Genomic DNA, 22,003 nt, shown 5'->3' with positions numbered 1-22,003 from the left:
AGTATTTTTCCAAGAACCAGTTCCATGTACCATGGATTTAGTGGTTATAAGTAGATCACAGTGGATCTTAGGCAGTCCAAAAATTTAGAGGAAGCATAATTTTTTTAAAAAAAATTTATTGTTGAAAGTAATACATATGCCCCCCTTTTTCCACCATTGACCCCTTCTTGCCATCCTCCATCCCCCGCCCCAGGCCTTCACCACCCTATTTATCTGTGGGTTATGCATATATGCATACAAATTCTTTGGTTGGTTTCTTCCCTACCCCCCACCCACCCACCTTCCCTCTAAGATTCAGCAGTCTGTTGCATGCTGAGGAAGCATAATTTTTGAAAACAAGTTTTCAGTAGTTCTACCCTGTCATCGCCTCTTCAGAAACAACTTTGAGGTAAGGAAATGAAAGACTCTAGATTCAGGTGATTAAGGCCCATTCACTTGGTGAAAGCAGTTGCCCCTCATGAGTTACCCAGAACAAATCCATGAGAACTGAAGAGTGTGGACTGTGTAGAACACTTGTGGTCTTTTCTTGTCCATTTTATAACTCTGAATGGATTTGTGCAGAACACTCAATTGAAAGTATTACTGTTAAGAGTTCAAACCCATTAGTACAAGGGTTGGGTCATATCTCCAGAAAAGTCACCAAATCTTCTGATATGATAGGTAAGGGTGAAGGATATTTAGAATGGACAGTGGAGGACGGAGAGGATAAGTACAAGTCAAGACTCAGCAATGAGTAACAGTGATGGAGGCTGAGATTTATCCGCCTATTATCCTTTACTGAGTTTGCCTTTAGGAAATAGGACCCATGAGAATCAAGGAGGAGTTGCTCTTCCAACGTAGGTGAAGTAAATCTCCATGACACAAAGGGAAGATTTAGTGGGCCATGAAATGGTGACTGAAACTAATTAAGGGCCCCAGCTGGCTTCCCAGTCTAATGGTTCTCCTTACCTTTCCTGACACTCTCCCTTTTTTTCCCTCCTACAGGCATTTCCAATAATAAACTCCCAGCACATTTAATTCTATGTAGGCATATATTTCTTGCACACATGAACTACACATGCTTTACTAGTTTAGTAAATACTTCAAGAGTAGTTTTACTATCTTTATTTGCATACTAGAGGCCTGATGCACAAAATTCATGCATGAGTAGGGTTCCTGGGCCTGGCGGGTGATCATGGCCAATTGGGGCCTTCCAGCTGTTGGCCAGGGCCTTGCCTCCCTGGCTGCTGGCTAAGGCCTTTCTTTGTTCCACGCCGCCCCCTAGTGGTCAGCACATGTCATAGTGAGCGATCAGTCTGGTCAAACTCTCTCGGGGACAATTTGCATATTAGGCATATATATATATATATATATATATATATATATATATATATATACAGTTAAGCATTTTAAAAATAAATAAATAAATAAATAAATAAATAAAGCATTTTATTACATACATAAAAATGAAAGGTATTGCATAGCTAACAATGCTTTCTGAGGCCAATATTCACTGTGTCCTCATGATGATAAACACAAATTAGTAGCATACATTAATATATCTTAATTCAAGTGGATATAGTTATTATAATTTCAGTGCAAAGGGATTACAGAATTGAAAAAAGTCAAACTATTTTTGGGTCAAAAGTTATCTAAATCTACTCCATAAAAGATATAAACACGAACTGGCAAATTTCACCTGTTTTTTTTCATTACTATATTGGAGGGACAGATTCTCAGAAATCCTTATCCCATCATTTTAGTTGATTTAACCCTCCAGGTTAATATTTTCTTATTTATTATTATTTTTTTGTGTGTGTGAGAGAGAGAAACATGGGTTTGCTGTTCAACTTACTTATTCCTTCGTTGGTTGATTCTTGTATGTGCCCTGTCTAAGGATGGAACCCACAACCTTGGGGATGATGCTCTAACCATTTGAGTACCCAGCCAGATCATCCAGGTTAATATTTGAATTTTGGTTTTGAGGTGTTTTTTCCCCCTCCAAAATGCCATCAACTTAAAGCAAATTCCTACTTGACAAATTTTAGTGCTTAATGAATATTTGGTGAGTAAATGCTACAGAGTGATGTACTGCAGTGGTCTTCCTCTTATCAGATGATGCTGAATTCTCAGTTTCTTTTTCTTTTCCACAAAGAAAGCATAGCTAAATCAAGGTCCTCACATTCTATTTAAGCCCCAAGTTTCCATTTGTTTTTATAATTTGAAGTACTTTTTTTTTGTAAAGGATAACAATTGCTAGACAAGTAAGTTAATCTCTCTTGATTTCACTTCCCTCACTTGTAACATGCATGGATTTGATTAGACTTTCTAAAGAAACCTCACATTCTTTACTAAACTATGACATAGATTCTTTAACTCTGTAATTCATTTTTCTGATGTTTTATAGCATGAGTGAATCAGGTTTCTTAGAGTAATATGTGGCCCCTTTACATTATTAGCATTTCAGGGTCTTGTTGGAAATGCAAAATCTTAGATTCTATTCTAGGACTACTAAATAGGAAATGCTGGATGAGGGGTCTTGCAATCTGTTTTTAACAAGCCCTCTAGGGGGTAGTGATGTAGCTAATGTTTAAGAACCACTGTCCTAGAAATTCTCTTGACTCTGTGGTAGGAGGTAATTAACTGTTCTCTGACTACAGCATCAGTTTCTGGATAGTGTGCAAGACTTGCAGCTCTTCTGCATCTATATGAAATAATAGACATTGCAATATGAAAATTGGATCAGAAATCACTTCCCTTTCCATAAACAGAATTAAAACATTGGATTTAGAATTTTAAAATCAGATAATTTATTATAAGAACTGTATGTCAGACTTAAAACCTACTGCATAAAGTAATTTGCTCACTAGTGAATCCAGAATTTGCTGATCATATCACATTTAAATAATTACATATTATCTGAATTAAAATAAATCATTCAACCTCCCTGGTTCTCATTGTTTTCATCTGTAAACAAAAGTGATCTCAATGGAAACTCCTATAAAACAAAATCCTATATTACTGATTCAGATGTTCATTAATTTAATACTATGAGCATAAAAATATTTAGCATTATATATAACATATACCAGAGGATTGTATTTCTGCAACATTTTTAACGCGATGTTTTAGCAATCCAAACCCACATTCTTCAAAAATCCCTTAAAGACTGTGTTTTCATGAGGATATATTAAGGTAACATAATCAGTTGTTACTTTCATGGCAAAACTTAATAATAATTTTTGTGACCATGTTCTTTGAACATGGCACAATTCAACCAAGCATACAAATGTTCTTGCTATTGATAAGCCTCAGTAGTTAGACCACTTCCCAGGAGCATCTATAAATAAAAAAGGGTTCTGTTTCCTTATGTGAGAAACCTGACTTGAAAAAGAAGATCCGTTGACACTTTTTTCCTAAGCCATTCCCTACCATGAAGATTCATCTCTTTTTCTTTATTCTTCTCTTTTGGGTCACAATTTTACCAGGTAACATAGAGAGGTTTATGGGTATATTTGTGCAAATGAATTTGAGAAGACATCCACTATTTCTGGTTAAACGTGTGGTAATAAAAAAGGGTTTAAAGTAATTTTTATACCAAAAGCATTGTGATGCTCTAGATTGGACCCCAGAACAGAAAAGAAGGGGGGCAATAATGGGAAAACAGGTGAAACATAAAGTCTATAGTTCATTTAACAGTATTATACCAACAATAGCTTCTTAGTTTTGATAAGTGAGGCATGGTTACATGAGATGTTACCATAGGGGAAGTTGGCATCTATCATTTTTGTAACTCTTCTATAAGTCTAAAATGATCTCAAGATGAAAAATTAAAAAATATATAAGATAAATACATTAGTCTTATCACTTCCATCCTGCAACAATCAGTTAAAATCTGTTCTTGCTGGGAAAATAGTCTTTAACATAATCAACTGTAAAGAGTAAATGGTTCATTGTTAGGGAACAATCTATCTTTTAAGCCTAAGGTAGCATAGTACTTCCAATTAGTAGAAAGCCATCAATCTATTTATCTTTGTCTTTTTTTAAGCTTAAGGTAGCATAGTACTTCCAATTAGTAGAAAGCCCTCCTTAATATTCTGTTCTTTGTACTATCAGCAAATCATGTCCCTTCTTGACCTTTCTTTCAATATTTTTAGTCAATACTCATGGCTTTGAGTGTTACCGATCATATGAATGTTGAGTGTAATACCTTGCATATGAGCTCTATTTTTCATGAGAACTTTTTCCCCCCTTAAGGACTATATCCTCACATCAGGTATGTAACATGATTCTCTTCTTCTGAATTAATGTGTGAGTATTAATTGTACAGAAATAGAAAAATAAGTTTTGGAGATAGAACCATCACTGAGTCTATTCTCTTCTTCTTAAAGAGCTTAAGGTGAAAGGACATACTCAAGTCTACTCAATTTATGATGCCACCACTGAAATCAGGCTCAAATTCACTAACTATAAGAATAGTTATTTTTAGTACCTATATTATTTTCTTAGGTCCAGTAGAGATCATAACAGGTCTAGGAGACTAAGTTAACTTATCTTTCATTGTGAATATTAAGAGTCCATCATGACAATCTAAAAATTTACACATAATTAACTGATTAATTATCATTGAAAGGTTGAAGTGGATAAAATTCTAAATAGGGGCATCTGCTAACAAAAGTGATCTCAATGGATACTTCGAGGTATAAATTCTTATATTATTGATTCAGACATTCATTAGTTTAATACCACGAGCATTAAAATATTTAGTATTATATGTGTAACATATAACAGATAATTGTATTTCTGCAACATTTTTACTGTTGGGCAAGCATCAATAAAGTAACAAAGTAATGCTGTTGTTAATTTAGGTAAGAAAATAAATTGTTCGAAAAAGATCTCTGGATTTTTTTTGGCTCTAGAAAGAGCCAAAATAAAATTCTATTCATATGTGATAAATATTTTTCTCTTAATTCCAATAGTAGCTAATATTAATAAATCACTATGCCAAGTGTTTTTGTATATTATTAACTTGTTTTTCCTTGTAGTAGACAAATCGGGTGTCCCTACTAATAACCAAAGTTATTAATGCATTTTTCAACAAATTAAAAAATGTATGTGTCCTGTAGACTTAGAAATTATAAACCACGTGGGGAATATAGTAACATAGATTAGAACATCAATGTTAACTATTTATATATTTTTTATTATACTTACAAAATGAGGTCATTGTCCTTGTTAATTATATATATACAAAACTTTTAGAGAACACTATTTATTACTGACAAAAAAAAATATCAAAGTGAAAGAAATATGTCAAGATATATATTTTCTCCACAAAATTAGAAGAGATGGTATAAAATATAGACATTTTAGGAAATAATAAAAACAATAAAAATCTTGTCTTTCATCTTAGAGTTAGTTCACCAACATATGGTAGTTGAACTAAACTGAATAAAATTAAATGACATTTGTATGACAATCTTTCAGAGTTGATTTTTTTTATACCTCATCTTTAAATGGAGAAAATTCTTACTAAAAATTGAGATAGAAAACCTTATTCCCAGTTAAGACAGTTACAGATAAAAAAATATCCAGATAAATGTCCTTACATTTTCTATGTAAGGAAATTTCCAGTGAACTCACTTAGTTTTCCTCTTCATTTTCTAGAGTTTACCAATGCACTAAATGTCTACAAATGACGTGTTATTTTTATTCTCACCTATTGTTTTGCTTTATCTGCCAAATTGAAAAATGTGCCATTGCCAATAATTATTTTTCTTTAAATTTGGTATGTACTCTGATATAGGATAGATAGTATAGTCTTGTGCTGAAAGTGTAGTCATGATTTCCCCCATTTCCAAGGAGGTGAATGGTAACCTAAGGAATAAAATAGCAGATTAGTAAAAATAAGAAATCATGGGTTGAAAATATTTTAGGAATCATCTAGCTCATTTCTAGCTTATAGATTAAGTAGGACTTCATATATTATTTTAAAGAATTCCTATACTATGAGATATGAATATTACATGTGAGAGCAATGAAAAGAGAGACCACTTTCTTGAAAATGATCAGCATTTTCAAATACAATCAGAGAAGATTGTATCTGAACAATGTATCTGAGGGTAGAGATAATGTATGTTTGGCTTATCACAGCACCAGGAGAACAGTGGTTTTCAATACAAGTCAACTATGTATTGTCTGGCAATGTCTGGAGACGTTTTAGGTTGATACGACTGGTACCACTGGCATCTAGTGGTAAAGCCAGAGATATTGCTAAACATCCTTCAGTGAACAGGATAGCATCCCACATCAAAGAATTGTTCAACCAAAGATCAATAGTGCCCAAGGTGAGAACCCCTGCTGTAGAGACTGGCATAGAGCTTAACAAGGCGTATGCACAGGCTTGAACTGTGTGGGCTCACTTACTAATACATATTTTTCAACAAATACTATAAATTATTTTCTCATCCTTATGGTCTTCTTAATAACACTTCTTTCACTCTAGCTTACTCTGTTGTAAGAATATAGTATATAATACATAGAACATCCAAAATATGTGTTAATCAACTGTTTATGTTATTGGTAAGGCTTCTGGTCAACAGTAGGCTATTAGTTAAGTTTTGGGGGAGTCAAAAGTTATAGTTGGCTTTCGGATTTTGTAGGAGGTGGGTGCCTCTTAGGCCTGCTTTCTTCAAGGGTCAACTGTACTTAATAGTTGAATGAGTGGATGGATGCTTGGAAAGATGAATATTAGTGATCCAAAGACACATTTTGGGGACTACCTATATGTAGAGGTCAGAATGAAAAGAAAGAAAACAATAATTTTAGAAAGGTGAACTAAGATAAAGAACTAATGAGGGAAGGGGTGAGGTCAATTGGACAATAGTGACTATTGGACGATAGTGTGACATGTGACAGATCTCTGTCTAAAGTGAGTGTAATTCAGGTTTCTTTCACTAGCAAACCATATGGGTTTAACAATAATAACTCCTCAGAAATAGTAGACTAGATAAGGTATTTAGAAGTTAATATTTAATCTGTACAGAGTAACTACTTTTTTCTGTTATAAGCCATATTCTGCACTGCTTCAGTCATAGTGAGAGCTAATTTTAATGGAAGAGCTAGATTCTATATCAGCTTCTTATAACAACAATATGGATAATGTCTATGCATTCACTAATAAGTATCATTACTCACCACCAACTGTTGAAAATGCAGACAGAATGTCTAGCAAGAAAGACCTGGCCTTTAAAGGCACTGATTGGGACACAAAGCTGTAATTAATGGCAGAAAGTAGTGGTAAAATTTATTTTATTTCATACCAGAAATATACAAAAATAGTTGAATCTGCTCTTTGGTCAGATATCTGCAAAATTTAGAATTCTCCCATACCAGTTGTCCTTAATCTCACCATATGAGTAAGAACATTAGTTATAAAAACTGATGGGTGTACAAAAAAAAAAAGACTCTAAAACAAAGGGCTTATGCAAACACATGGGCCAACATATAATGTGAAATATAAAATTAAGATACATTTTGCTTGGAATGGATTTTACAGCCTGGCAGACCAACATCCCCCAATTCCCCAAGTATCTTGCACTATTCTAAATAATAAACTTCTAATGAGTGTCAATCTACAAGCTACAAAATAAAACATGTATGTTGGAGCCTGGTAATGTTAGAAATCATGTCATGGCCAACAACGGCCACACATTCTAGACATTCCCAATTAAAAAAAAAAAAATCAATGCTGTCATCAGACATGTGTCTAAGTTAGATCATTTCTTCAAAGAAATAAAACTGGTAATACCCAGAGGAGTTGTAGAAAGTCAGACAAATTGTCTAACAATGACACTCCCCCCACCTCAATATTTTAGAAAAGTAAAATCAAGCTACAATAGAAATCTCTTGAAGAACTCATACAGCACAATGTTTCGTCTAAATAATATTTGTGAAATCAGTAAAGGGGGAAACCAGACACAATTAGATGATTGTAGAAACTAAACCCAACAGAAAATAAATTATGAACACTTTTTTCCTGTTGGCTTTGGAAACTATCCTTGAATTACTATGTAGTAACTTGTAAGGCAGCAAGAGAGGCACACCTCACTTAGGTCCCAGACACTGTCTGATTTACAGGATTGACTTTGCATTAAAGAGATGGTATAGTCACCTCACCTTTCCTCAGTAGAATTTTCAGTCATACATTAGAAGAGGCATTTTTTCTTTTGCCCTGTTCTATGACCTTTTGCTTCTTGAACTTTCTTTCTCCTTTTAAAATATGGGTGTGTCATAGCTAGGTTGCTAATCTCAGTCATTCTTTCCTTCTTACAGCCAGAAAGAAATTCCCCCAGTATGGTAGCGTGGATATGAGGAAACTGTGCAAAAAGGGTAATGGTCGGTGTAAAGTTGAGTGCCATGAAACTGAAATTAGGATTGCTTACTGCATAAGACCTGGAACTCATTGCTGCTTACAGAGGTAAAGAGGACAGAAGAAAAGAGACACATGGTCCAAGAAGAGAGGATCAGAATTACTAAGCCTTCCCAGCACATCCTTCCAGGCCTGTGTATCTCTGTAATACACAAAGAATCAAATAAAATTTAACATTGAACCTTCAGAAGTGGTTCTATGCCACATACATATCTGGTGCCTTTACATTGCATTTTCTCTTGATCTCTTGGTACCAGAGTAAGCAGAATTTATATTATGGAAGTTCTTCACCACTATTCAAAGTTCTATGTGCCTTATGTGAGTTGACGTAAGTAAAGTTTTGAGAAACCCTAAGTCAAAGAAATGGGAAGAGCATATTTCTGAGATACAAGCTAGCAGTAGATCTGGGCTGCTATTTTATAGTTAAACACTGCTCAATGGGTAATACCAGGAAAAAAGGTAAATCCACTGGGATTGAAAAAGTAGACACTGAGAGTGCAGATCTTTTGCATGAGCCTCACAGAGTTTGAGTGAGAAAGTGATGAGAGAACAGAAGAGCAGAGGAAAATCACAACGAACTCCAATTTCTGTTCTTATTATTTCTTTGAGAGAAAAAAAAAATATGTGTCAGGAAATAGAAGAGGGAGTAAAAAAGGAGGAGGAGAAGAATGTGATAAAGGCAAAGAGGCTATATGTAATTAAATATTCTGACAAAGAAAGTCAGAAACCGTGACTAATAGGTGAATTCACCTCCTCAGTCCTGGGAAATGACCCTGACTGAGGATATAGACAGTGAAAGACAGGTGTAATCTTCACTCTCAGCTCTACTCTATCTGAGTTCCTCTGATTTCTATTTCCTGGGAAGTCTACAGTATTTTCCCCCACAAATACACTCTTAACCATACCTCTGTATCATACAGTTTCTATTCAAAAATGCAAAATTTGCTTCTTTTTTTGAGTTTAGGAATGCAACTTAGTAATTTCTATTAATTCAGATTTTTTTAAATCATCGATATCCCAATATAGCAATAGAAACAGAAACTTTTCTCCCTGCCCCCCTCCCCCTAAAAAAATAAAATTGAATACTTTTTTGGAAACACATGGATCAGACTTGGACTCAGATAAGAAGTCAATGAATGTCCAGGCCCAAACTACTCTGTTGATATATTTATTATGACAACTCATTCCATTTTCTAACTGCAAAATATGAGATCTAAGGATCTATGTTCATACTAACCATTATCTATTGCAGTGATATGCACAAGGAAAGAATATTTTTCTAATTTGATAATGTTTCTAGATATATTTCTATCACAAGAAACTGTTTAATTTTTAGAGTTTTATTTTAATAAACATATGAGTTCCCATTATGAAACAGTTACTTGCTAAGCATACATTGGATATTTACAGGCATTATCTTTCACATATTTGAATAACTTAAAATAGACTTTGACTGCTTAATGTGTTGCGTTGTAGTATAAGTGTCTTCAAGAGTAATTTTACATTATTCATTTAAACAGGGTTTCTCAGCCTTGGGACTATTGATATTTTGGTCCAGACAGTCCTTTGCTGTGGGTTGTGCACTGTGTCTTTAGCTGAAGGATGTTTCGCTGCATCCCTAGCCTTTACCCATCAGATGCCAATAACACTCCTTCCACTGATTGTAACAATAAAAATTGTCTACCTACATTGCCAAATATCCTATTTGAGAGGCCTGGGTTGGAACCCCTGGTTATAATTAAGCATTCATTTGCCAAAAAATCAACAATGTTTTCAGGTAGTCAATACATTTTCTGTGCCTTGAGAAAAAATTTCTATTTGACATTTTCATATGTCATTTTATATGGACCACAGATGATATATTGGTGAATCCAGGAACATATTAGCCTAACCTTTGGACAATACATATATCAGCCATGTTGAGAAGATTAGTAAAATCAAATGCTTGATATAAAAGTTTATTACTTATTTTGTCTAGATAGACACTGGGCTATCATTGCATCATGTCCTATAAAGTAAAATTGAGAAGCCTATGATAGTAATAATATGGGGAAAATAAGAATTGAGTTTTCCAGTGGCCACTGAGTAGTGGCACATGGTGAGAGGTGTTCTAGAAGACACTGGAGGCATCTCTGCACATGAACTAGTCTGTACTGGTAGATCCTTCATCTTTTGGTGTTTGACAGAGAAAACGAAAACCATATAAATTACTGAGCTGGTCTCTCCTTGAATATAGTTCAGTGTCTATTCAAGCCATAAGCCTCTTCCTTCAGTTCAAGGGACAAATGTGACAAACTTGAAGGAGGATGTAAATCTATGAGCATCAACTATGAAATTCCCTGAGAAATATTTTTTCTTAGTATTTTTTAATTGATTTCAGAGAGAAAGGGAGAGAGAGAAACATCAATGATGAGAAAGAATCATTGATCAGCTGCCTCCTGCATGCCCTACATTGGGGATCAAGCCCGCAATCCAGGCATGTGCCCTGACTGGGAATGGAACTGTGACCTCCTGGTTCATAGGTTGATTCTCAACCATTGAGCCACAATGGCTTGTCCCTGCAGAATTCTTTTAACTATTGTGTGTGATGTTATTCATTGAAAATTCTTGAAGCCCCTTTGTTAAAATTCTGTAGTCTGTTCCTTAAAGGGAAAGTGGTGTCACTAATTGTTCATATTACCCTCAAGATTAATTAACCCCCAAAAAATATTTTAAAGGAAGAAAAGAAAATTTTAAAAGGCAAATACTTATAGATGGGAAGATGTCTGGCAACTTTCTTGCTCATACACTGTAATTTTCATGGCACTGATTGACAAAACAGCTAGATAATATTAAACTCATTAGCTATAAAGAACTGAAATTTTTCATTTTCCCTTCCTTTGGCCCAGAACCTAACTTTCCATGGCATTATGTATTTCCCTTCACTTTTAGTTTTCTGTAATTCTTGATTAACATTGCCCCGATGAACTAGACTCCAGGTATTAGACACAGTATTTTTGTTGTTATTTATACAATACACATCTGAATCAGTTAAAAATGTTATGTTGAATGAGGTATATCACTATCACCCAGCGCAGGCCTAGGAGGAAAAGAATTACAATTCAACCTGACTCCAAATATTCAAACCCAACACACTTCAAAAGTAATTTCCCCTCCTTGTCCTGGGGCAAGAACAATATCTAATTCCAATTAATAATTTATTCAGACATTTGATTAATGGCTTCCTTCTCCCCAGGTTTAATGTCATGGGATTTGGATTTGAAAATAAAAAAATTATAGCTCCTATCTTAAAGAACTGATAGTTATTGACCACAAACTGAGCTTTAAGTACTATCAAGTTTTATAGAGTTAAAAATTAATAAGACATAGGATCCGCCCCCAAGCAGGTCAATGTCAACTCATAACACTGACATGATGTGAGTTAGACACTGCATTCCACGCCCCTTCTCTCATTTATCCATCAATTCAAAAAGTAGTCATTGAGAACCTAAAATGTGTTTGCCATAATATAAGATTGGGACACATCAATAAACAAAGCAGGCAATATTCTCTATCTTTGTGGAGCCCATATTCTAGATGTGGAGATAAACACAAACAATAAACATCATAAATAAACAAATTACATCAGAAAATAATAAATCAAACAGTCTCAAAACAATAGTGGGTAATAATAATTTTAGATGGGATTTTTTCAGGGCACCCTTAATGAAAAGGTGATATTTGAGCAAAATAATGAAGTGGGGCAGTAAGTGGTCATGGGAGCACACGAGATCTGTGAGGAATGCCTGTGAGGCAAGAGTGACTGGGGAGGGCATGTGGCTTGAAAGAGAATGTGTTGACAGATTACCCAGAGCTTCTTAGGAACTAGAAAGGATCTTGCTTTTGATCCTGAGAGAAATCCAAAGGATTTTATCCAAAGGGAAAACATGATTTGAATTTTGTTTTAAAAAGACTTCTCTGAAATGATTTCATGAGTTAGGAGGTATTGAAATAATATAGATAAAACATTATGGTAGCTTAGTCCAGGGTGGTAATGGTAAAAACAATGAGTAATGGAGGGGTTCTGGATATGTTATAGGTAAAGTTACATTTCATGGGTGATTTTTTTTTTCTTCAAGCTACTTTCTGATCTGCCTTATTCTATTCTTCACTAAACATTTTTGAAAAACAGCCTAGGCTCATAGTCTCCAGTTTATGAAATCTTATACATTCTTTCCCCAATACACTCACCCACAGCAATTAATTGAAAACCTTCTTCCTAATGTTATAAATATTTTCCAAAAATCAAACCCCAAGCTCCATTTTAATTCTTCATCTTGCTAAACTTCTGAGCACTGCTTTGGCTGGTTGCTATTTTGACAATTATTAGTTGACCTCTCCATTTTTTATAGTCTCATAAATTCGGTGACCTCTAGCTTTTGCCCCTAATCCATTTTCTTCTTGTTTTATATGCTTTCCTGAGATTACCTTGCTCACTACAGTAACTTCTGCTATTAGCGAATATATTTTTTTCAATCTCCTTCCCAAATGACAAAGCTGCATTTATTACTAGTTATGGAACTTACTCGTCTGTCTGGCCTCAAGAATTTTTAATCCTGATATGTTCTAACTCTTCTTACTCACAAAGGCTAAAGTCTGTCTCCTTCCTTTTATTCTGTTTCACTGATTACTCTCAACCACACAGTATAAAGGTCTAAAACACTTGACCTCACTGCTGCTTTCTTCATACGACTCTTCCCCCAAATCCAAAAGTTAACTGGGCTGCTTCTAATTCATAACTATATCCTAAATTCACTTTCTCCTCTATATTTGAAATTTCATTAACTAAATTATCTTTCTAATTACTTTTTAAAAACTTTATCTTGAGCCCTAACTGGTTTGGCTCAGTGGATAGAGCGTCGGCCTGCGGACTCAAAGGTCCCAGGTTCGATTTCGATCAAGGGCATGTACCTTGGTTGAGGGCACATCCCCAGTAGGGAGTGTGCAGGAGGCAGCTGATCAATGTTTCTCTCTCATCAATGTTTCTAACTCTTTATCCCTCTCCCTTCTTCTCTGTAAGAAATCAATAAAATATATATATAAAAAACTTTATTTTGATTGTTGAAAGTATTACAGATACTCCTTCTTTTTCCCCCCCACTGACCCCCTTCATCCCACACCTGCCTCTGCCAGGCCTTTACTACACTATTGTCTGTGTCCATGGGCTATGCATATATTCGTATAAATTCCTGGGCTTATCTGTCCCCACTAATCCCCCACCCCCACTTTCCCACTGAGATTCTATAGTCTGTTTTGTGCTTCTATGTCTCTGGGTCTATTTTGTTCATCAGTTTATTTTGTTCATTAGAAGCCACATAAGAGTGAGGTCATGTGATATTTGTCTTTCTCTGACTGGCTTATTTCACTTAGCATAATACTCTCCAGGTCTCTCCATGCTGTCTCAAAGGATAAGAGATCCTTCTTTTTTACAGTGGCATAGTATTTCATGGTGTAAATGTACCAGAGCTTTTTAATCCACTCATCAACTGATGGGCACTTGGACTATTTCCAGATCTTAAATATTGTAAATTGTGCTTTGTGAACATAGGGCTGCATATATTCTTTCTGACTGGTGTTTTGGGCTTAGAATAGATTCCTAAAAATGGGCTCACTGGGTCAAATGGCAGTTCCATTTTTAAATATTTGAGGAAACTCCATATTGTTTTCCATAGTGGCTGCACCAGTCTGCATTCCCACTAGCAGTGCACTAGAGTTATCTTATCTCCACATCTTCATCAGCACTTGCCATTTGTTGATTTGTTGATGGTAGAAATTCTGACAGATGTGAGGTGATACCTCATTGTTGTTTTAATTTGCATCTCTCTGATATTAGTGGCTTTGAGTATTTTTTCATATGCCTCTTAACCTTCTGTATGTCCACTTTGCAGAAGTATCTATTTAGGTACTTGGTCCTTTGCCCATTTTTAATTGGATTGTCTACCTTTCATTAAGATGTATATGTTCCTTATATATCTTGGAAATTATCCCCTTATCAGATGTATAATTGGCAAGTATGTTCTCCCATGTAGTGGGCTCTCTTTTCATTTTGTTGATGGTTTCTTTTGCTGTGCAGAGCTTTTTATTTTGATGTAGTCCCATTTGTTTATTTTCTCCTCAGTTCCCTTGCCCTAGGACAGTGATTGGCAAACCACGGCTCGCGAGCCACATAGGGCTCTTTGGCCCCTTGAGTATGGCTCTTCCACAAAATACCACGGGCGGGCGCCCACGTACAGTGCAATTGAAACTTCGTGGCCCATGCGCAGAAGTCGGTTTTCGGCCTGGGCAAGTCTATTTTGAGAGCTTGTTTGGAGGTTCTAGCAGGGGAGCACAGCTACTCGTATACCCTAGACCGAAGACCAGTACCCTCCTAGGGCAGCTTTGGGAGGGACTGCACATGGATCATGGATCGGTGAGGGAGGAGGGGGACACCCGCCTAGCCAGCCAGATCAGCTGAATCAACCCTGGTGATCAATGGGGTGACAGATGTCGCAGCCAGATCGCCCTCACATCCCTATTTTGAAGAAGCGGCGTTAGAAGAAGTGGGGGGTGTCAGTCGGTCTGGCGACGGGAGACATGGCACAGGCAGGGCCTCGGGAGACACAGTGCGGGGGAGGTACATTGTTTTGAGGTTCGTTCGCTGAGGTGGACCCCTTCCAACTCTCCCATTCACACTCGTCTCTCTGAAACAAGTATACAAGACGCGTGTGGATGGGAGAGTTGGAAGGGGTTGACTTCAGCGAACATGCCTCAATCAGATTGAGGACATTTTTAGTAAAGGCCAGCTTAGGAGTACCCTAATTAAGTTAATAACAATGTACCTACCTAGTTTAAGTTTAAAAAAATTGGCTCTCAAAAGAAGTTTCAATCGTTGTACTGTTGATATTTGGCTCTGTTGACTAATGAGTTATAGTAATAATAGTAAAATAGCCTTCTCCAGGAAAGGTTTATACCTCTTTATTATATGCTGCAAGGACATTTTATTTATTTCCCAGGAGTGTTTTCACAAGTGATACCATATTGTTTCCATTCTATGTCATCATCGCCCTAGGAGATGTATCAGCAAACATATTGCTATGAGAGATGTCTGTGATTTTGCTGCCTATGGTTTCTTCCAAGGTTTTTAGGGTTTCACAACTTATATTTAAGCTTTTTATCTATTTTGAGTTTATTCTTGTGTATGGTGGTCTAGTTTCATTTTTTTTTTTTTTTTGCATGTACCTGTCCAATTTTCTCAACACCATTTATTGAAGAGACTGTCTTGACTCCATTGTATGCCCTTGCTTCCTTTGTCAAATGTTAGTTGAGGGTAATGGCTCGGGTCAATATCTGAATTCTTTTTTCTGTTCTTCTAAGAACAAGAACAAGACAGGGACATCCATTTTCACCACTCTTATTCAGCATACTACTGGAAGTCCTAGCCACAGCGATCAGACTAGAAGAAAAAATAGAAGGCATCCAACTTGGAAAGGAGGAAGTAAAACTGTCATTATAGAAATCCCTAAAGACTCCATAAAAATTGAATTTAGCAACATAGCAGGATACAAAATTAACACCCAGAAATCAATGGCATTTTTTTATACACCAAAAATGAACTCTCAGAAAGAGAAACTAAAAAATTCACCCCACTTACCATTACAACAACAATAAAAAATTAAGGTATTTAGGAATAAACTTAACCAAGAATGTGAAAGACCTTTGCTCCTCAGCTTTATAGGTCTTCTGCCATATGTGCTTAATTTGACTTTGCTTTATTTTTGAGACCCATGTCCATGTCACTTCAGTCGTGCTAAAAGTCACACCATTCTTCATCAATCACAAATTCTTTCAAAATTACCTATCGATGTTTAGGCTGCCCCTCAATTTCATGAAAACATGCTCTCGGCTTTTTGAGATGCCACCAGAAGTCACATCTTCAATGAAGTGACAGAACACTCGGAAGTTCAGAGTCCAACATGACTAACTGTTAATCCTCCCTCCTCTTATATTCCCTCTGAAACCTTGTGCAGAGTCTTAACTTCAGGCGTTCTTATGGGTGAAATGAGAATAGTTATCCCTATCTCATATGATTGTTAGAGCATTAAATCAGGTAATAAGTATAAACTTCTTAGGAAAGAACCTGAAGCCTATTGAACACTTAATAAAGCATACCTGTTAATACATGGCAGGGCTAGCAATAGCTGGAGTAGTAGTAATAGTAAAATAGCCTTTTCCAGGAAGGGTTTATACCTCTTTATTATATGCTGCAAGGCCATTTTATTTATATCCCAGAATTGTCCTCACAAGTGATATTACATTGTTTCCATTTATATGTCATCATTGCCTAACAAACGTTGACTGCTTTTTGAGGGTAAGGCGTTTAGCTATTCCATTCATTTTGCATCTGTATTCAGCACAGGGCCAAGTACAACACAGCTGCTTACTAAAGCATGCTGTAGAGATCACGGGAGAAGGCAGTCTCTTCATTTCAAAGTAAAAATAAAGAAAAATCAGTGAGCTAGTAAAGGGTTATTTGTAAAAATCTGCTCCAAATCTATAAATCACTCACACTGATGACAATGTAACCTTACTTGACTAATCGTAAGCTGGAGACTATTTCCATATCTATTAGCTCATTAGATGCCATACCACCCTCTGAAATAGGCATTCATTATTAAACAGGTTTTACAGTTGAAGAAGGTAGTATAGGGGTTAAGTCATTTACTCAGTTGATATGGGGAATAACTGATGAAGAGACTGCAATAAAGCCCAGAGAGATTTTTTTAGTATATTACAGCACTTAGATTATTATCCGTGATAACATATTCATTCACTGGGTCACGTTGTCAGTTATTTGCACATTTGATGAGCATGTTGTTTCAAGTATTTTGTTACATGCTGAAATAGATGAGAGAACAAGGCAGACAGCTGGCCTTATCTAGTGCTTTAAGACTTGAGGATTGTGCTTCCACTAGAGCAGGTCATAACTTCGAATAGCAATGCTTCACCTGGGGTCAGTTTGAAGTAGGATTCCCAAAGGGAAGTAAAAACAAAGGATATGCAAATAACCTAATTATTTTATTTTATTGTATTTTATTTTATTGACTAAAGTATTACATATGTTTCCTTATCTCCTCATTGCCCCCCCAAACACCCCCTACTCGTGCCCTCACCTAATTTTGAAGGCTTATTACTTTTTTAACACTGTATAAATTTACATACTTTCTAGTGTTTACTTTATAGTGTTTAGAACTTCCCCAAAACCTCAATTTCATAAGGAAAGTGAACTAGAGTGAACCAAATAATTGGTTCAATACATCACAGCTAATAAATAGAGTATACAGGATTGAAACCTACTAGCGTCTGAGTCTGTAAGATTCAGACAAATTATACAAACTTTCACTGACCCATGGCCTTGCTCCTACCTTGACTTCAACTTGGACCCAGAAAAAGTAGGTGTCTTCCAATCCTACCTCCTCCTACATCCAACTCCGCCCCTCTATTTGCAGGGAGTACCATGAGGTGGGCAAAAAGGTAATCTGCAGATACGTAATTTGCTAGCAGATGGGGAGATATATGCCAGACATTTCTCCTGGGAGGACAAAGAACTTCCCACAAGGCCTGGGAAAACTAACATTGAATCACTTGTATGGGGGCCACTGAGCTTTTAACCACTATTTCCTAACAGAGTTGTCCCTAAGCATATGTTTACAGGACTTGTTCCAACTTGTTCCGGGTTGCTGTCCACCGTGCATCTCCGCCGCATTTGTAGTACGTCATTCTTGCCCAGACTCCCAGAAACCTTTCTGGAACATATATTCCTTCTACTGTCCCAAGCTCGGCCTCATTTCTCCAGTGATGTTAAAAAAAGTACAGAAATATCAGTAGGTGAAAGAGATGCTACATGGCCTTCCTCCAAACAGACTTTTTTTTTTTTTTTAAATCCTCACTAGAAGATATTTTTCCCAATGATGTTTGGAAAGAGTGGAAGGGAGGGGGAGGAGACAGAGAGAGAAATATCCATATGAGAGAGGCACATCAATTGGTTGTCTCCTGCATGTACCTTGACCTGGGCCAGGGATCATCCTGCAACCAAGGTACGTGCCCTTGACCAGAATGGAACCTGTGATCACTGAGCAAAAGCGGCTAGGGCTTATTTTTGTTTTCATGTGATATAAGCCAACTAGTTTTAAATAATACATAAAGGCTTATGCACTCATGGATGACATTTGTATAGCATTGTACAGAGAACATTGCATAACCAACTTCACAAAAACACTTTGAGGTTATGTTGTTCACATTCATAGTTTTCACATGACATAGTTATGATTCCAAATTTATACATTTTTTGCAAATAACTGAGAAGTGATAGAACCAATTTTGCAACACAAGCTTTTTGTTTCCAGATTATATAGTTCTGTAGGTTTCCTCATGATTTAAAACATTTCTATCATTTGAAATAATGAGAAAATAAAAAGAACATTATTATATTTTAATATTACCAATAATCATTATAAATCCATACTTCTCTTTTCTGAATTTAGCATATCTTAAAACTCAACCTGGATTTGGTGGGTTGACAAGATATCAGGGTCTTAGGAATGTTAATTAGCTTAAAAAGTACTTATCCCAGCAAAAGTTTTTTTTTTTTTTAGTTAAATAATATATTACCCTCTCCCCTACTTTAAATTATATCAAGTATGGCTCTGACATAACTTTAGCTTTCACCAAAATTCACCAGTGGCCAGGGATTCTGTCATCATGAATTAGTTTCCCATTCCCAAAGGAGATACATATATTCATATGTCAAAACCCATCTGACAATTTCTTACACTTTAAGCTTAACTTCCATCTCTTTTCTGCTAACTTTATTAATGTTAATAATAAAGTATGTACATTTAAAATCTTCTCTACATTCTATACTTTTGAAGTTTCTGTCCAGATCCCAACCTAATGCTTGGAGAAATTTAGGTACTCAAATAAATAGCAGACATATGAAATTAAGATGAAACCATTCTGAATTTCAATTAGATGCTAGGCTGCCAATTAGGTCCTATGAGTTGACATAATATACTTCTAATCTAAATTCAATGTAATTCATTCTCCGTATTTTAATGAAAATGTTTTCTTTATTTTTCTGACATATGCAAAATTTAATATTCAAAATATATTTGGTTTGGCTATGTTTGTTCAAAATATATTTTGGTTATGTATATTCTGTCCTATAGACAGAATGACTTATTTAAGATAAGTAAGTACGATGATAAAATTTGGGGGAAAATAAATAATTCTGACTTCCAAGTATCTTTATTTAAAGGCATTGGTCATAATTGAATCATTAAGAGAAATAAAATCTTAAAGTAACAAAATATTTACTTCCTTTTACTATAGTTTAATGCAGGGGTCCTCAAACTACAGCCCGCGGGCCACATGCAAATACAAATATTGTATTTGTTCCCGTTTTGTTTTTTTACTTCAAAATAAGATATGTGCAGTGTGCATAGGAATTTGCTCATAGTTTTTTTTTAAACTATAGTCTGGCCCTCCAATGGTCTGAGGGACAGTGAACTGGCCCCTTTTTAAAAAGTTTGAGGACCCCTGGCTTAATGCATAAACACAAAGATGTGAGTTTGGAATCTCAGAACATCCTTCTTTGCATTTTTTAGATGATTCACAACAAACTGGACTAAATTGGGGATCCTCTTTTTATTAAGTGCTTAATGTATAGCACAACTGAGTTTCTATGCTTATAGCTAAAGTGCTTTAGTCTCTGATCTGCTATCTTCATGCCTACTGTGTTACAATAAAAATTATCTACCATCTCTATTTTATATGCCTATTGGGCTATTCAGGGTAGGAGATAGCAAAGAATCAGAATAAATTATAACTAAAATTTAAGAGATTATATTTTGGCTGCAAGAATAAAAGTATAACTAATGTTTAGGAAAAATACATATAATTTAGTACTAAAACATGTAGACTGGTGAAAGCTACATATCCATTTGTTCCAGCAAAATAAAAGGATATTTCAATTTAGAGTGAGATCTGGAATGGAGAAGAAAGCATTGACCAAATGGTTCTCTGAAGAGGCAATAAGAGTAGGTTTGAAAAAACTGAGAACAGCCCTCACTGGCGTGGCTCAGTGGATTGAGCATTGGCCTGTGGACCGAAGGGTCCTGGGTTCAATTCTGGTCAAAGGCACGTACCTTGGTTGCAGGCTCCTCCCCGGCCCAGGCCCTGGTCGGGGTCTTGCAGGAGGCAAGCAATTAATGTGTTTCTCTCACACTGATGTTTCTCTCTGTCTTTCCCTCTCTCTTCCACTCTCTCTAAAAATCAATGGGGGGGAAAAAATCCTCAGGTGAGGATTAAAAATAATAATAATGAAAAAACTGAAAGCATATGCAAATGAAATTACATGTGTGTAAAGTACTATAAACCTCATCTCAATGGAAACACGGGAAAGTAAATCTGGTCTTAATAAAGTAAGAAAAACAGATGAGAGAGCAGAGCCTCTAGGCGCCAGCTGAAATTCAATATTGATGTGAGATATAAGATAAGGACATACACTTTTGTGCAAGCGCAATGTTTGGGGCTTGGTCACTTTCTGAAACGGTGATAAATTGTGCTATAAAACAACCATCCCAGAATCTCCATCTCTCACAAACACGATCTCACGACTTACGACAGAATATTTTTCTCCCCTTAGTAAGAAAAGCCCCGAATGAGAAACTGGACTGATGTCTTTCTCTTTCTTTGCAGCAAGAAGTAACTTTGATGAAAAACCGAAATATAGACTTGAGAGATGTGAAAGAGTGAGAGGATTCTGTAAAACATTTTGTGATGATGATGAGTATGATTACGGATACTGCGTTAGATGGAGAAAACAGTGCTGCATATAAACTCTGGACAAGAGAAGTACTGCTGAGCATCAAAGTTTGGAACAGAGGTGCATTTTCTTAATTTAAAAGTAGGTAAAAGGAAAAAATTTGCAGTGTGTAATGGAAATAATGTCCTTTGAATCTGAAGTATCACTATTTACATAAATAAAAATTATCTACCATCTCTATTTTGTCTATTTATTGCTCAATTTCTTTGTATTTCAGATAGATCAACATATTAATTAAGGAAGGGAAAATACCCTAATTGTGCTTATCACCTTATTATGGCCATTTGCCACCCAGACATGCATGTTACTTATCTGAGTTGCCCAGCTTCCTCTCTAAATGTATGCACGTGACCGTATCACCAACTTTAATATGATAATAAGGGTTTCCTTCATATATCTTTTTGTTCCACATCAAAACCTCTATATGTGTAACCTAATTATTTCTTAAATGAAACTGCATGTTCTCTCCCTTTCAAAGGGGAAGCATTTTGATCTTGTCTTGCTTAATGATTTTTTGGGGGGTTATGGATTTAACCAATTCCTATGCATGGCAATTTGAGATGACACAGTGTAATAGTGCTCTCAGTAGAGCAATTAATGCTCTTCCTGGCAAACACAGCAAAGGAATAAATAACAAGGTCTAAGAGAAAGAGCTTCTTTTGAGAAGGCTAAAAAGGGCTAATTCCAATGTA

General features: G+C 35.8%; 1 protein-coding gene across 1 annotated transcript; it reads left to right on the top strand.

The window, feature by feature from the left end:
* Positions 1–3,412: 3,412 nt before the first annotated feature.
* DEFB110 (defensin beta 110) lies at positions 3,413–21,324 on the top strand (the record flags this gene model as incomplete). Its single annotated transcript, XM_081094379.1, has 2 exons — positions 3,413–3,467; positions 21,185–21,324. 2 exons carry the CDS (start codon positions 3,413–3,415, stop codon positions 21,322–21,324), a joined length of 195 nt encoding a protein of 64 aa, XP_080950505.1.
* Positions 21,325–22,003: the final 679 nt, after the last annotated feature.

The sequence above is a fragment of the Myotis nattereri genome, assembly GCF_964212035.1.
Source record: "Myotis nattereri genome assembly, chromosome: 6".
NCBI classification, from domain to species: domain Eukaryota; kingdom Metazoa; phylum Chordata; class Mammalia; order Chiroptera; family Vespertilionidae; genus Myotis; species Myotis nattereri.
The sequence above is the reverse complement of the archived record's forward strand: the minus strand, read 5'-3'. Positions and strand labels throughout refer to the sequence as shown.